Source organism: Falco rusticolus, chromosome 2, assembly GCF_015220075.1.
Source record: "Falco rusticolus isolate bFalRus1 chromosome 2, bFalRus1.pri, whole genome shotgun sequence".
Lineage (NCBI taxonomy): Eukaryota > Metazoa > Chordata > Aves > Falconiformes > Falconidae > Falco > Falco rusticolus.
In genome coordinates this window covers 69,878,450-69,894,375 of record NC_051188.1, presented here as the reverse complement: position 1 = coordinate 69,894,375, position 15,926 = coordinate 69,878,450, and the positions used below count along the sequence as shown (strand labels likewise).

Sequence of the window (15,926 nt, the reverse complement as noted above, 5' to 3'; positions counted from 1 at the left end):
TTTCTTATATCATTTTAGTAACAAAATTAGGATATGCTTGAATTTAATTATTTTCTGATTTCAATGAGAAAGGCTTCAGATTCAATTTTGTTTAGGTTCTCTCTGCACATGAACATAATTAGTCTTTTTAAATCCAGTATACTAGTTTAAATTATTATGTCATGAAGTGAAGAAACAGTAAAAAAACCCTCTTCTATAGGCTTCTTGAAGATAACAGGTTACCTCAGCTCATGGACGTATGAAGACACATGAGAAAGCTCATGCATAAATTATTAGTCAGGATAGCTCTTTTGCATACTGCACATTTTGTATCTATGAGGTTCACACAAGATTGTTAATCAAATTCTGATTTTATAGATGCTTAAATTACAGTTCTGAGAACCTATATCTGTTACAAACACAAGGGTCCACCCAATTTTCCTCTACAGCTTGGCCTATTTTGTTACATTGTTGATAATATCAGACTGGAGAATTTGCAGGTGATCTCATTGGATGCAAATTTCAGATACTATATTGATGAGAGGCATCCTGAGAAGAAGGAAATCTGTTTTCCCACTGATGGCATTCAGAAAGATCTGTGGCTAAACCCTTTTCAGGTCTTTGATCTAAGGTTTGCAATCCCTTTGCAGGTCACAGCCTCACTACAGCCTAAGAAAGAATAGAGAAAAATTCTATTTTCTATAGGTTCTATAGGGTACAATCTATAGGATTAAAATGGTACCAGACTACTGGTCGAACTGGAGTAGATGTGAGTAGCAGAAGAGTCACTGGAGTGTCTTTGTTAGGCTTACTGGTCATGAATGTAAACCAATGTCCCATGGAATATTATTCAGTGACCTCTGTTTTTTGGACAATTGAGTCAGATTCTCCTCAAGTTATTTACAACTGTATCTATCTATTGGTGTCAGTATTGTCACTCCAGATTTACAAACAGAATTTGGGCCTCTTTAAAAAAAAATAAAATTAAAAAGAAGTCTGATTTCAAATTAACAGGTACAAACAAGTGTTTTATCTCTATTAATAATTTTGACTGCACAAGGAAGTCTTTTGTTTCTGAATATCTGATTGTTGGTACTTTTAGAAATATAGTCCTCTTCGACAAAGCCAAAAAGGAGCTCTAATACACTGCTCTAATGCATGTCATATATCTCTCTGAAAGGCAAGAGAAAGAGTGTAAAGCATCAGTGCCAACTAAGTCAGGCCGCTGGTGAATTCTCCCTGGGATCAAGTGTCATTATGTGAAACTGGCTGCTCTCGAGGAGAATTTACCCTACTATGTAGATTGGGGAAAGCAATCAAGTACTGCTGGAACCATTTCAACGCATTCTCAGTCAACGCTAGCCAGTCACCTAGGCACTGCAACAGAATCCAGCCTTTTACAGAATAACCCCCCTATGGCTAGATCTGATAGTACAAACAAGGCCAGGCTTCCTTTTCAGCAGTGGCATTCAAACCATTTATGACTTTGACAAGGGCAGCCTCAGTAGCATGGCTGTGGTTGAATCCAGGATGAAATTTATCAAACAATCCGCTACTGTCCAGAATTTCTCTCAGTCGCCTTGCCATCACTTTCTCTGGGAGCTTGTCGAAAACCAGCAGGAAAGACAGCATTTCCATTGCTTGTTATGTAGCATGGGATCCCAGCGTGAGGTGAGATGGCTGTGGGCTTTGTAATTACTCCCCTTCCAGAAGCAGCCTTTCAGAATTTCCGGGCTGTTGAGCTCCTAAGAGTGGTATTACCATTACCCAGGTGAAATGCTTGTGTGTGTATATGTTTCTGTCATCCTGTTTAGCTCTATGTCATTACAGTGCATCTCTGCCACCTTTGTTTTTTGCTGCCTTCTCTGAATTTAATTTACTCCAGTTTAGCAGATAATTACAAAAATGTAAACTCATGCAGTAAAAAAAAGGGAAGAGAATCAAACAAAGTGGATCAATAAAAGCCTTACTTTGTACAGTAATTTATCAGCATCTACTGCAACATAATCTCCTTGGAACTCAGAGCAGCCGCTGGTATTTACAGAGTACGGTGTAGCTTAGACTCCAATATACAATTTTAATTATAACTGCATTCAAAACCACATTTTTCATCTAATTTTTATATTTTATATGAACTAAATACTAAACTATAGCATTTTCTGCTTCATTTACATAATCTACCGCTTGTACATTATTTCTTACTGTGGTATGGTGCTTTATGAGGATACATTAAAAAAAACTAATAAAAGTTCAATTAAACATCATAAATGTAGCCAAGTGCATATTTTAATACCCTTCAGAGATAATGCTGTTGAAGTGCTATAAAAAAGCAAACTAGTGCTTCCTCAGTGTACAACAATTGCATGTAATAAAAGCAGCTTAAATCATAATTCTAAATATAGGACCAGTTTCACAACTTTAGTAATCTAGACCCTAAAAAAGTGGGTGTTCTGGAAAGGAGTAGAACAGCAAAATATGACTTTTTAAAATTTGATCAGAGCTAGGAGCAAATCAGAAGAAACTGGTATAGCCAGGGTTAGCCCACGTCCAGTTTTGAAGCTGTGCTAGTAGGCCCTGAACTTTCAGTCCAGGAAGAGAAGAAGATCTTGTAAGAGCAAGAAAGCCATGTAAGGTGAAAGGTAGGTGTGTACAGCCCAGCTTGTTTGCCGTTTCATACTGGGACATGTGTCAGGAGCACGTCTGACATGTTGGGTGATAGATAAGGGTGGTCATCTTGGGGATAAAGGATAGAGCTGAGCAGGTATTACTGTACAAAATAGTGTTCTTCCCTGATGTATCATGGCCCCCTGCCCTTTCCGCAACTTAAAATAAATGCTGTTTTTATGGGAGCTGGCACTGCTGTGTCTGGGGCATGGCACACGTGGTGGCACACAGGGTGGGGGAGAGCCCATGGCACTGTACAAGGTGAGTAGCCAGTTACAGGAGTCTCATGCTCACTGTGGCAGACCCAGCAGGTCTGGGAAGTTCAGCAGGGGAGCACACAAGTGAAGAGAGCAGAGAGAGTATTTGTGACCCATTTACATAGAGCTGTAGGCATTTCAGAAAGACATGAACAAAAGATCTGATTGGAGTCAGGCCAAACGTAAGAAAAATTTTCTCAGTCACACAACTACACAACTACTATCTTATTGGGCTTAGTATAACAAGGTCAAAAGCTTAGATTAGATGAATAGATGAATAGTACAGATACCTAGAGAGGGAGTTAATGATGCAAAAAATAGCAGACAGAATTAAAGCCTGGCATCTAATTTAAGTGAAATGAAGAAGAATAAAATAAGTGGGGGTTCCTATTTTGGCAAAAATGCAAAATCCCCCACACTAACCATGTCAATGTAATGGAATACAAGAGACCATGAGAAGGAGTCAAAATCTACTACAAATTCCTGGGCATGACCCAGATGTATGACTTAAACATATCCATTTGAAATCAGAATCTAGACTAAAACATACAAGGGCAAAGTGTACAAGTGAAGAGAGAGGAATAAAAGCAGTATTAACAATACTGACTTGAGTTTCTGTATTAAGAGCAGAGGGAGAAAATATTACATCCTTGCAGATAAACTACAATTGTTTCTCTTTCAATGTATGTTAAATAGATATTCTGAAATCAAATAATTCATGTCAAAGGTGGGGTGAAAGCCGTTACAGTCAGACCTAGGGAGAGAGGGCAGGGCCACAGCACTCCAGTTCTATATTGCTTTAAAATACAATGGAATCACACCTTGAATTCTCAAAAGGCAGCTGAAAAACAAAGGCAGAAAGATGTTTCTGGGAGGAGGGACTACCTGGCACCCAGCTTTGATGGACGTGAGTAAAGACTGGGAGAGACTGGTGGGAGAGACTGTACTCTGCTGTCTGAGAGATTCAGCTCTGCTGCCAGGACCTGGAGGAGAGTTTGCTGAGCCTGATTAGAAGAGCCTTGTCCCGGTCACTGTTATGATCCATTGTGGACTAAAGGTATTTTCTAGTTAAGCTGCAGAGTAAGAAAAAGGCACATGAAAATCAATTGATGCAAACAAATCCTCTTTCCTGAGTGGCAAAATTATCAGAGGCTATTTCAGATCTGAGTCTGCTAATAAAACCATTCCTTGGCTATGTCTGCAAGTGAAGTAATCAGGGTAAGCATACCAGCTCTGTCGTTTGATCATCCATGCTGTTTAATTGCTAATATTCTCCTTGGCATAGTTTTGAGCTCAGTCCTAGACAATGCCTGGGCACAGCTGGGAGACAGCACAGGTCAGGGACTGTTCTCAGGAGGTAGTGTGTGTTCTTTGTTTTAGGGAGTGAAGCCAGTTTATTCATACAAACCTATAATAAGCAGTGGTGGACCACTTGCCTATAGGAACAGAGGAGGGGCATGGATGTAGCTTGTAAATTCAATAAAGGTCCTCAATTATGGCTTTTCTTTGATGGCAGGGAACAGTGGCCATAAATTCTTTACCCTGTGAGAGTCTCCTGCTAAAGCTGATTAGGCATCCATTTCCCACCAGATGAACTTCTCAGAAAGTGTCCCCAAAAAGAAAGGGGGTGGGTTGTCTTGCAGAGAGCAGGCAGCTTCATTATCTAATCATGGGAGGTAGTGTCTTCTGCCTAATACCTCCAATGTTTATTTTCTGATGGGCAGCGCACACATGAAAGAATTCAGTTCCACAAGTAAGAAGGGAAGGAGTGGAAGAATGGGATGGGCATATAAAGTCTTGAAATCCCCCAAAGCCAAGAAGCTGGGAGCAGTTCAAAGTAAGCATATGAATTTCTGAGGAGCTTAGCGTAGTAGATGTTAGTCTATCTGACCAGTTATTTTTTTAGACTGCTGGTGCGAAGAAAGAGGAGCCAAGCTCTGTTCCTTAACTGTGCTCCTGAGGATGTGCTCAGCACTACACAAGTCTGTCTACATACTTCAGAAGACCGGAGTCCTTGAGGCATTTTGAGCAATGCAAAGTGAGATGACTTCCAGATGTATAGGAGTCACAACCCAAGAGCACCTTTTCCTTTCCTTTCTGAGGCAGAAGAACAAGGAAGAGGAGACTGAAAAGGGCAGACTTGGGGTTCAAGCCAAACTAAAGAGATGCGACAAGAAGTTATCTTTTGAGCTCTTTATAAGTGCTATGCTTAACACCTTTACAGGTTGAATATTTTTGGGGTATATGGTTTACTGGTTGACAAACACAGGAATGCTGTCTCACAGCAGGATATGTGCCTTGGACAATGTAAAGCTGGTGTGTGTGTGTAGCACCTAAATCCATAAAGGTGGAACAAACATTCAACAAAATATGAATTAAAAAGAAAAAAGCTGAAGAAGCTGAAGAAGCTGTATTATCTTGCTCCTATAAGTCCAGAAAAAAAGGAAAATAAATATAAGTGAAGAAACATGACCCCCCAATTTGAAAGGGTAATCCACAATGCAAGTGAGAAAATAATCCTGGGGACCATGTTCTGATTTAGCCATAAGGGAAAATGAGAAGCTGGGTATGCTCTGCTCTTTTTTATGCCACACATGCAGCATTTTGAGGAGGCTGTGGGACTGTGCCCTCAGGCACCCACAGCATGCCTGTGCTTATCACTTCAAGGACAACAGACTTTGTTCCTAAATGCATTTATTGGGAATTCTATCATTCAGTGAAATTACAGCAGGACTGAATTTGGCTTGAAGCATTATTATGTTGCCTTGAAAATGTTCTCTTCATGGAGTCAGAAATGGCCAAAAATGCAGGACATCTTATTAAGAATTAACACTGGCAACAGCATTGATGTCGCTTAATACATGTGGCACGCTGGGTACCTTGAAGCGTATTTAGAGCAGGCAGTAAACAATGGCAAAGCAGAGGAAGTAGGATTTTGCCTGCCTTTTGAAGACTGTTAGCTATATTTACTCTTATATTGCAATGTATGTGTATACAGCACTCTGCCAAGCAAGATACACTTTTTATTGACCTACTTGTGTTCCAATTTATTGCTAGTGACAGCTGCTGTCAATGATCTGGAGAAAATAAATTGAGAATAAAGCAAAGAGACACTGATTGGTAAAAAAAATTAGTTGCTGTTTTAAATCAAATATAAGGGATTTAGTCTCTTAAAAACTATAAAGTCTGATTAAAATGAAGACTTTAAAACCATGGCTGGATTACAGTAATTCAGAACTTCATGGATTATGAGATGAAATACTTCATAGGCATTATTTTGGACAAAAGCTGCCATTAGGATTACTACATAATTTTAGACCTACTGTTTTGCATTTCTTCAAATCCTCTGCTGTGGTACTATATGAATTTGAAAGACACTGGCTGCCATGTTTAATCTGATCCTTCTAACAAGTGAGTCAACTTTGTTGACATTTAACATTTGCAGCCGGTCTAATCTGCTACATTTCAGTGACTTCTTTGCACAGTAATTTCAGAATCAAGGTCTAATATAGCTGGTATTCTGGTGGTGTTTCCTAGATACAAGTTGTGGATGACAGCTGTACATGAAAATCTCCCTCCTCTAGTTAGCACAACAGGCATTTAACCATTTCTGGTTTTTAAGGGCAAATTAAGACATATTTGATTCTGTGTTTTATCTTATTTGGCTTTTTAGATTGCTTTTTTTTAATGGGCCACAAGTTGCTTGGGGACATTCTACATGGAAGGCACTATACACAAACAGTTTAATTGTATCTCTCTCCGAAAAGGTGAAACAGTTTTATTGAAGATGCCTGCCAGAGAAATCACATTTATCACTAATGGAGAAAGCAAGTGATAAAAGCCTCTTAGATGATAGAGATGGTGAAAAAAGCAGTTTTCCTATGACAGTATTCTAGGGGAAAAACGAAACAAACCAGTCCCCCTGTTTTTTGTCAGCATCTTGAGGGCAAATCAGATGAAGATATAATAGTTCTGTTGCAGCTGTTTCTGATTGTGTTTTTTTTCTAATCCAAACAGATGAGCATGCCCTACCATTTTGACTTTTATCAGGCACACTGATACCTTTCTGCCTTCTATGTACATGTTTAAACAGCAGAAAAATTGAACAGTTGCAAGTAAATTATAGATGATAAAGTATTTTAAGAGATATGAAGAGTTAGGTAGTACTTCTAAACAGTTTCAAATTTCCTCAGTGGAGATCGTTGAATTAATGTCCTAGAAGAGTTAAAAACAGAGAGAGAGGTGGGAAAAGAGGGAAAATAAGACTGTATACAGAGGGGAGAGTTTTCTCCAAAAGGGGTAGAAAAATTGATTACATTTATTCAACTTATATCTCCTTATGACTTCCATGAATACACACAGAAATTAATCTCACCAGCCTTCTTTGCTTGATGTACAAAACAGTTACATCCTTTTAAAGTCTATGGGAATTATTTATACCTTATAGTAGGAAACCTACTATTTCTAGGAAGCTGCTGTCCCCCTAGTTGTCCCTCAGACCAGGTAGTGTGAGGAAACATTATTATTATTATTGCTATTACTATTATTATAAAATCCCAGTAAAGGTAGAAAGCAGTTCCTGAGGAAATAAGGCTGTCGTCCTAGGGTTTTCTTTGGTATAAAAGAGTTAGAGATGTTGTGGGTGAGTCTGGAAGTATGAAAGGTGTGTCAAGGTCACACAGCTTACAGAGCTCCAGGCAGTCTGAGGCATACCTTGAACAGAACTTCTATGCTAGACAGAAAAAACCCACTATTTTCAGGCCAGAACATTACCATTCAAAAAGAATATGGATTTTCTAGATACTAGGATTTCAACTTTCAGTTTCACCTTTATACCCTATCTAAATAATGCCATATCCTAAATGACCTTGGGAAACAAAGCAGCAATTTTAATTTACGAAAAAGTACAGAAAGGCAATTGAAGCTTAAATTATTTTGAGAGGAGGAGAGCAGGGGATGTTTGAAGGATGTAGTGGAGGTGGGGAGGGCCAGGTATCCCTCCAGGTACTCATGCTAACCAGTGCTGCTTCCTACTTGCCCTGCCTCTGTGTTACCTTTTTCTGAGCAGCAGTAGCAACCATAGGTCCTCCCGCCTTGCTTCAAAGGGTGCGCAAGAAGGGTGTCCCTCTCACCCTGTCTTGCTATTGTTCTGTATCTATTAATAGCCTGATGTGTGCATAATTAATGCCAGAGCCTCAAGGATACTGATAAAGCCTTAATGGCCCTGACCTGCCCCATGTGGGGCCTCCTCCCTCTGCCCACGGCCTAAAGAAATCCATTTAAGCTCAGGTCTGGGCTTTCACTCCCTGCCCAACTCATTGTAAGTGTACGTGTCTCCAGCCCTTTCACAGCTGTGCTTCTGCCTGGCCATGGCCCCCACTGATATGGATCGTGACCTGGGGACTGTTGTCCTGGTGGGACCTCAGACCTGCCTTGTCACTGTGCATGCCTGGCAGTCCCTGGGCTCTGTCTGACCCTCATGGACCTGATCCTGACCTGAATTCCTGGCCTGACCTTGGACCTGCCTCATCACCACAGACTTGCCTGAGGATCTGGGCTCTCGATTGAACCTGCCTCCACTCGTGGGCCTGCCCTGCTCACCTTGCTTGAGCGCTGTGGGACTGGACCCCTGGCTGGCACAGCCCTGGCCCTGCCAGCTGCATTCTGCCCCTGGGCTCCTGGCTCCCCAGCCTTCAGGGAACAGCCAGCCCTCGCTGCTCCATGATGAGTTGCTCCCTACAGCTGCCTGAGAGGAGGTTGTGGGCAGGTGGGGGTCGGTCTCTTCTCCCAGGTAAGAAGAGACAGGGCAAGAGGAAACAGCCTCAAGTTACGCATGGGTGGTTTAGATTGGATATTAAGAAAAAATTCTTCACTGAAAAGGTGGACGAGCATTGGAACAGGCTGCCCAGGGAGGTGGTGTAATCACGGTCCCTGGAGGTCTTTGAAAAATGCATGCATGTGATGCTTAGGGACATGGTTTAGTGGTGGGCTTTGCAGTGCTGGGTTAATGGTTGGCCTTGATGATCTCAAAAGACTTTCCCAACCTAAATAATTGTATGTTAAAAGGCTTAATTTATGATGAAAAATTAGAGTTTATATACTATGTCTCATTCATTTCTCAATGTACAGTATTACTAGAATACCTCTGGACATGTCTCTGTTCCTGTTGGATAAATTGTATTTTTCTCTCTTTAAATGTGGAAAATAGCATTGTTTTCTTTATTTTAAAATCATCTGTACTTACATATCATCAAAGATAAGCTTTGTCCTTCTGCAGTCCCTGGGCGTGCTGGACAGAGGTGACCAAGGCTCTGTTTGGGACTGTGGCTTATTGCAGAGAAGAACATTTTCTGAATTGACGTGAATTGCTTTCTAGACAACAAACAGCAGAGAAGACATTGAGGAATGGCTACTAACTTCAAAAAATCAATTAATAAACAATAGAGTGTCTTTGCATTGTGTTGTAAATTGGCAGTTAGTTTTCCTACTATTTCAGCAGGGAGTATGTACAACTGTCCTGTCACTGGTAGCCACAAATTCAGAGATACTGACTGCTCAGAGCACTTTGTAAAGGGCTCAAGTTTCAATGATTTACAGAAGAAATTGAGCTGAACTGTTAGTAACTATCAAAACACCCTGAAACACAGTAAGTGAAATTATTAAAGAATAGGTCTGTTGTGGTCATTTAGAAGTTATATCTCTTATCTTCAGCTTTCAAACTAGCATTGCACTTTGCCTCAGGAGAGCAAGGCTCACTTGTTTGACTTGTTTCACGCTGCACTGCTGATGTGCCTGCGTGGTATGAATTTGTAGCCCAAGGTCCAGGTTTCTGCTCTGGGTCTCTGATCAGCTTGAAAGATCACTGCTCTGTGCCACAGTGGGCTCACATGCCTTTTGGCAGGGTCTCATGCATTCCCTCCGCTGCAGCCCTGTTCTTCAGGCAGCCTCATGAGCCCTTCATTCTACCAAGTGACCTGCTGTGTGGGCGACTATGCACTGGTGCAAAGCAGAGGGCCCCAGGTTGGTTTTGTTTGATAACCACTGACAGAAAAGACTGTTCTGTCTTCGTCAGGATGGACAAAAAGGTCAAACGGATAAAAGCCACTCTCTGGCTTGAGGTGTCTGACAGACCATCGAAGGACTACTTGGGCGTGCCAGTTAGGTGCTAGATGGGATAAGACGGGATAAACCAAAGCTAACTAACATTTATAGTTCATGAGCTCTCATCTTCTGTATGCACATCCAGATCAGTTCAGCAGGCTAAAGGTTTCAGATGAATAACTAGATACATAAGAATTTTATTGCAAAGGTTGTTAAAATGTTGACCAAATGGTACATCGCTAGGCTATGCAGAAAATCTCAGTGAAACACATTTGCTAAGGGTGTGGGTCATAAAGCAATCACCTTTTACTTTTGATTTCCAGCACATTTGCGTGTGAAGGAATTTAAATTGTTTTCAAGATACCCAGTGAAGAGCCATATCATTATAATTCTGAATGGGTTATAAACCTCTAAGCTTATATTTTAGGAGTTAAAATGTTTAAAAATTTACATTTAATCCATGAAAAGTAGATTAATGACTATGGTATGTTAAAATGCCTTTTTATTGGAATATTTTAATGTAATTAATTTTATTTCAGTTTACCAAAAGCAACTGTGAGATATTCTTGAAACACACAATTTGTAACTTGTTTTTTAAAAAGTGTCCAAAATTAAGTTTATAGTTACTACTTCCCCTTCCACTCTCAAAAAAAGTATTTATATTTATATTTAAGTATATTTAAGTATATACATATATACTTAACATCTACTGTGGGGCCAGTTATGCCCACAGGAAAAGTGGTAGGAAGAGACCACTGCTACAGCTCAGGTAGTTTGTTTTCCTGCAAGTTACTTAGGCACTAATATTTGGGCTTTTGAAGCTTCTTATGTATCAAATGACAAATACAACAAATAGATACAGGATAAAATATATAAATGCCTTGTGTAGCAAGTAGAGAGGCATGGGGCTTTCTAGCAGCAGCAGTGCCCTAACAGCTTGACTACATGCTCCATCAGTGAACACCAATATGATGGTACCCAAATTGCTTCTAGGTATTTCACACAAAGCAGAACAGCTTCAAGAGGAGGACATGGCAATATTCTGCTCTTGATCTTCTACCAGCAGTATCCTGTAGGCTGGAGGGTAGGGGAGGTGAAAGACGTGAATTCCCTCAGAAGAGCTAACAGGCTCTTTACTCCAGCATCCTAACCACAGAACTGATGCATAAACGGGGACAGCACCTACTCCTGTCTCTCTGTGCGCTGAAGGTGGCAGCTACCACATAGTGTAGTAATATGGCTTTATCTGGAAAAGTGATGTGGGCACATTTCGTGTGAGCAAGGCTCTCTGATAAGTATCTGAATACCTGAGCTCTGATGGAGCTGGGTTGTGGGGCTGGCGCTAAGCTGTTCACCGGTGTCAAGATAAAGTAGGAGTGCCTGAGAAAGCTGGTTTAAGACATGTAGAAGAACTTGCCTGCAGGCACATTCATGGTTAGGCAGTGGCTGAGTAGAGGCCTTATACAATAGATGCCTTATGCACTGCACTTTTGGACGCAGGGGACTGGCATCACGACCGAGTAATACTCTGGAGGCCTAAAGCCATTCATTTTGGGCCATTAGCTTTTACCTTTTGCTTATGTGGCCTTTGTTATTTGCTCGTTTTACAGCTTGCCCTCCTTCCTTTCTTCTGTGCCTTGCTACACTCCAGACCAGAAATACTGAACTTACAGTACAACATTATTCCAATATTTTTTTTTGCATAACATTCTGCAAAACTATCACAGACTGCAATACAAAGTGAAAAATATACACCTAGGTTTTATATTGTGAACAAGAGCATAAACTTACATTGAAGTCTCCGGAATGTGGCTGTGACTGGATTTCACCCTTATGTTTTTTGGTGGAGGAGATGGAAGGTAATAGACTGCTGCCGTTAGGTCTGCTAGAGGAAGTTAAATCATCGTTGGAGTATTTGTGTTTTGATGCATCAGAGAGAGGAGAGATGGGTGACCGAAGCATTTTCTCATTTTTATTTATTGGTATTGCCAAGCTGGAAATGGAAATTACAGTAATGGAGTGTCACAAAGCTGGCTTTGAGAAAGGTAAATGTTTTATATATTACCAAAACTTTGAATTTAAAACCTGCTGGCAAGATGAAGTCTATTGGTATCTGGAAACAAGCTTACAGTATTGGGACCAAGAGTTCATTTACAAATTTGTATCATGTTTCTTCTCTTTCCCTTCAAGGCAAATTGTAATTCTGGAGTTAATATAAAGTCTGTATCAGAGTACTTGAAAAAAAAAAACCCCAGAGATAAATGGCCACTTGCTCACCATTTCTTAAGGGATAGCCGGAGACGAAGATTAGGCTCTGTGTAAGTGTAAGTTCAGGTTATGGAGCCCTATTTCACCATTAGAGGTGACAATTTATAAGCCATGGCAATAAAACCATATGTGAACTAAAACAGGAAATGTGTTTAAAGATGACTAGCTTGCCTTTGCGCTCAATGCCCAGCCTTTGGTAGCACTGTTTATACTAATCTAATACAGATTTTGAAGACAAAGAAAGATAGGCTGGTAGTGCAGACAAAAGGAAACATAGGCGAACAGTAGCTACACACAGAGAAATATGAGCTGCTTCATCTTCTAAAGAAGAAAGCTGTAACACTGAGAGTATTTTCAGCTTTCATTTATTTGGGAGAAGGTTTGGATGAAGAGAAGTCAGACAGACTGTAAAAATATGCCCAGAAATAAACTTCAGATGCACTAATTTGAAGAAAACATTTAGCTGAAAATCTTAAAGCAACACATACAAAATAAAAGTTTTTTTAAGGAGACAGTTTGCATTAAGACTAAAACTGTGATTAAGGTCAGACAGACTGTTTTAACACAATACCTTGCCCTGTCACATTCCCCTTTATTCAGCCTATTACTTTTTATAGACAATTCTCACTTCTTTATAGTTACTGTATCAGACAGTATACACTTAATGGAATCACAAAAAAGAATATGGTGCAAACTATACTTTATTTTTGCACATAATTTCAGGGAACAGAGCTAATTAAATGTGCTCTTATCATACATTTGTCCATTTATCTGGCAAGTCTTTAAAAACTAGCTGTGAAAGAAGCCATGAAACGTAATTCAGAACCTTTGCTGTTTCCCACAGTGTAGTACCTTTAAAACACGAAGTGAACTGTTTCGCTTTAATGACCAATGCTGTTTACAAAAGCAAGAATCAAGGACAACTGTGCCCTTCTTCTCCCCCTAAGAAAAATGAGATCTTTAGCACTATTTTGAATGTGCAGGCTGATGCTGTAATTTCGTTTCCTCTTTTCAAACATAAACCCATGCCTTGGGTAGTCACGTTTATACATCACTGTCAAAGTGCAGGCTTAAAGCATCCAAGAGAAGCTAGAGCTCTTTGGAAGTGTACTCAAGCCTCTAAACTTTGACCCAGAGCTTCTGAGGAGTAGCTGCAATTTCTAGTTGTGCTGTAGACTTTCTACACGGCCTTTGGCACATTGTGTCGGACCCAGCACAGTCTCTTTACACTGAGAACCCACGCAGAACAACCTGCAGTGAGCTGTCATCCGCTTGGACCGGGCAGATTGTGGCATTCAGCATAGGTGCAAGATATTTGGGTTATCTCTGCCTGACGCTGCAGCCTTTCTTGTCAAACAGGGCCTTGCTTAGTCTGCACCTCAGACTGTAATTACACAATAGAAAATGCTCATGTCTGAATGTATTTTTGCTCCTCTCGTTGCTACCAGCCCTCGGCTGTGCTGACAAAACTGTCTGTGTGGCTCTGCTGGGAGCTGAATAATAATAACTCGATCCAAAAAAAAAAAAAAAAAGAAAAAAAAAGGAAAAGAAAGAGTTCTGGTTTCAGGTTTCAGACAAGTTTCTTGCATGAATTTACAGAAGACCCTCACAGGCAGCTACAATGGCATAACTAGAGGGGGGCTGTGCCAGCATCAGCAGCTACTGATTGCAAGATGAACAGGAGGTCCTGATATCTGACCGCTGGTTTAGCTACAGCCTCAGTAGCCCATCCTTAGCTGTGGGAATATTAGCATTCGATAACATGTCCTACCATAGTAGCATAAACCACAGACACATCTGGGAAGCAGGGCAAACTAGAGAAGAATTAGGAGGCAAATACACATTTAAGACCTTCTTCTTTGTTTCTTTATTGTACAGTTGCTACCAGGAGTACTGAATTTAATGTCAAGTAAAACACAAATTATTGTTGTGCTTCCAGGAAGAACAGAATTAACCCTGTGACACAGCAAGCTATGACAGCCATGCTATTCTCTGAAAATGAATGCGATGTAAAACATATGACACTGTGGTAACGGGAATGGCATGCCTGCATGCAATCACCCACAATAAAACAAACTGTTCTGTGTATTGTTTTCACTTTATGAAACATATGTGACATGTCAGGACAAAGAAATTGAATGCATACTTTTGAATAAGCACTATATATATTCGTTTTCTCCATGATTTTTTCCAGCATTAATGACAAGAATTGCTCAAACTCATCAGTGATGTGTACAATAGAAAAGACCGCTAGAATAAATACAAATATTTTCTAATTTTAGCAGTTTTACCCCAAGAGATACCCTGATACTAACAGAAAATGATATTTTTTTAAAATACTGATGACCAGCATGTACTAAGCAGCATGCGTCTGAACTCTGAAGAGATGTGTGTCAAAGTTTGACTGCTGGAAGCCTCCAGAAAGTCTCTATGATTGATCTGACATTGATAGGGGTCTGTGTGCATAAGCCATGCCAGCAAATGTGAAATACTCAACATTTGTTTCATGCCCCGCATACTTTGAAAATTATATTGTTTTTAAAGTCTGAGTTCTTTGTCCTAAAATACTTATTAATTACACAGAATAGATTGCTTGTCATCTCAAAAATATTGGATCTCAAATATATTCTGGAACTGAGTATTGCAGGCATTATTATGAATATTTTTTTCAATCTTGTCCATAGAGTTTATAGATAATTGTATTTATACAGCCAAACTTTAAGTTTGAAACTCATAACACTGTAAAGAAAGAAAAGGCTAGAAGATGGCTGCCTATGCGAATTGGTACCTACAACACAATGTTTGGGAATATGTCTTGGACAATCGCACTGGTCTAACTATAATTACTTATTCCATGAGCCTCAGACTTGAACTCACAAATTCTTTATGCCATAGGACAAAAATGCAAGTATATGAATGTGTCAGCAGCTGCTAACTTGTTCATTAAACCAGAAGAAAGGAGAATGCAGTGGGCAGTTTTTCAACATAAAATGTGTTAATTAAAAAATAAATTCTATTAAAGGAAAAATAACACACAGCATTAAACTGCAGCTAGTTGTATGACTCAGTGGTAAATAAGAAGGAAAATGCTTACCTATTTTCGTTCATATTGCAGTGATTTGCTGCTGTGATGCTTTGAGCAGAGGCAGCTAATCGTGAAGAACTCTCTCGCTCTAAGTGAGTCTTCTTGATGTCTCTGCACTCTTCCTCATTCTCACACTGAATGTAGAGAAAAATAATAATATGCTAGGTTGTGGATTTACTACAGATCCAAAACTACTTGGCATTTTCTGGCATTTGGTATTAACGATGACACTTTCTTTGAGCATATGCGTAACACAGATCAGAGATGACTGGTCCATGCCCTAAAACAAAAATAAACTAAAGAGGCAGGGTGTAAACAAAGGAGTAGAATATAAAAATTGAATTGTTTCCACCACTTCCGCACTTGCACTTTGGGATATTCTTTCTTTATATTGCCCTCTTTGCCCATTTCCTGTGACTTTTCTCTTGTCTAGTCCTCAGCCTCATACCTCTTTTGCCTCTCTTGCTCTGTTCGGTGACTATGCTTATGCTAGTAAATACAACAGATCAGCAACTGGTCCTGAGGCCAACGGGCATCGCACAGCTCACACCCATGCACTCATCTTGCTCCTC

General features: G+C 40.0%; 1 protein-coding gene across 1 annotated transcript in view; it reads right to left on the bottom strand.

Moving 5' to 3' along the window:
- The window catches only part of AFF3 (AF4/FMR2 family member 3), a 281,320-nt gene that overhangs the window by 20,789 nt on the left and 244,605 nt on the right, over positions 1-15,926 (bottom strand). Inside the window, exons 12-14 of the mRNA XM_037377921.1 lie at positions 15,364-15,488; positions 11,793-11,994; positions 9,145-9,272 (exon numbers count right to left, since the gene is read on the bottom strand). Coding sequence (XP_037233818.1) covers positions 9,145-9,272; positions 11,793-11,994; positions 15,364-15,488 — 455 coding nt within the window. The remainder of the gene's footprint in view (positions 1-9,144; positions 9,273-11,792; positions 11,995-15,363; positions 15,489-15,926) is intronic.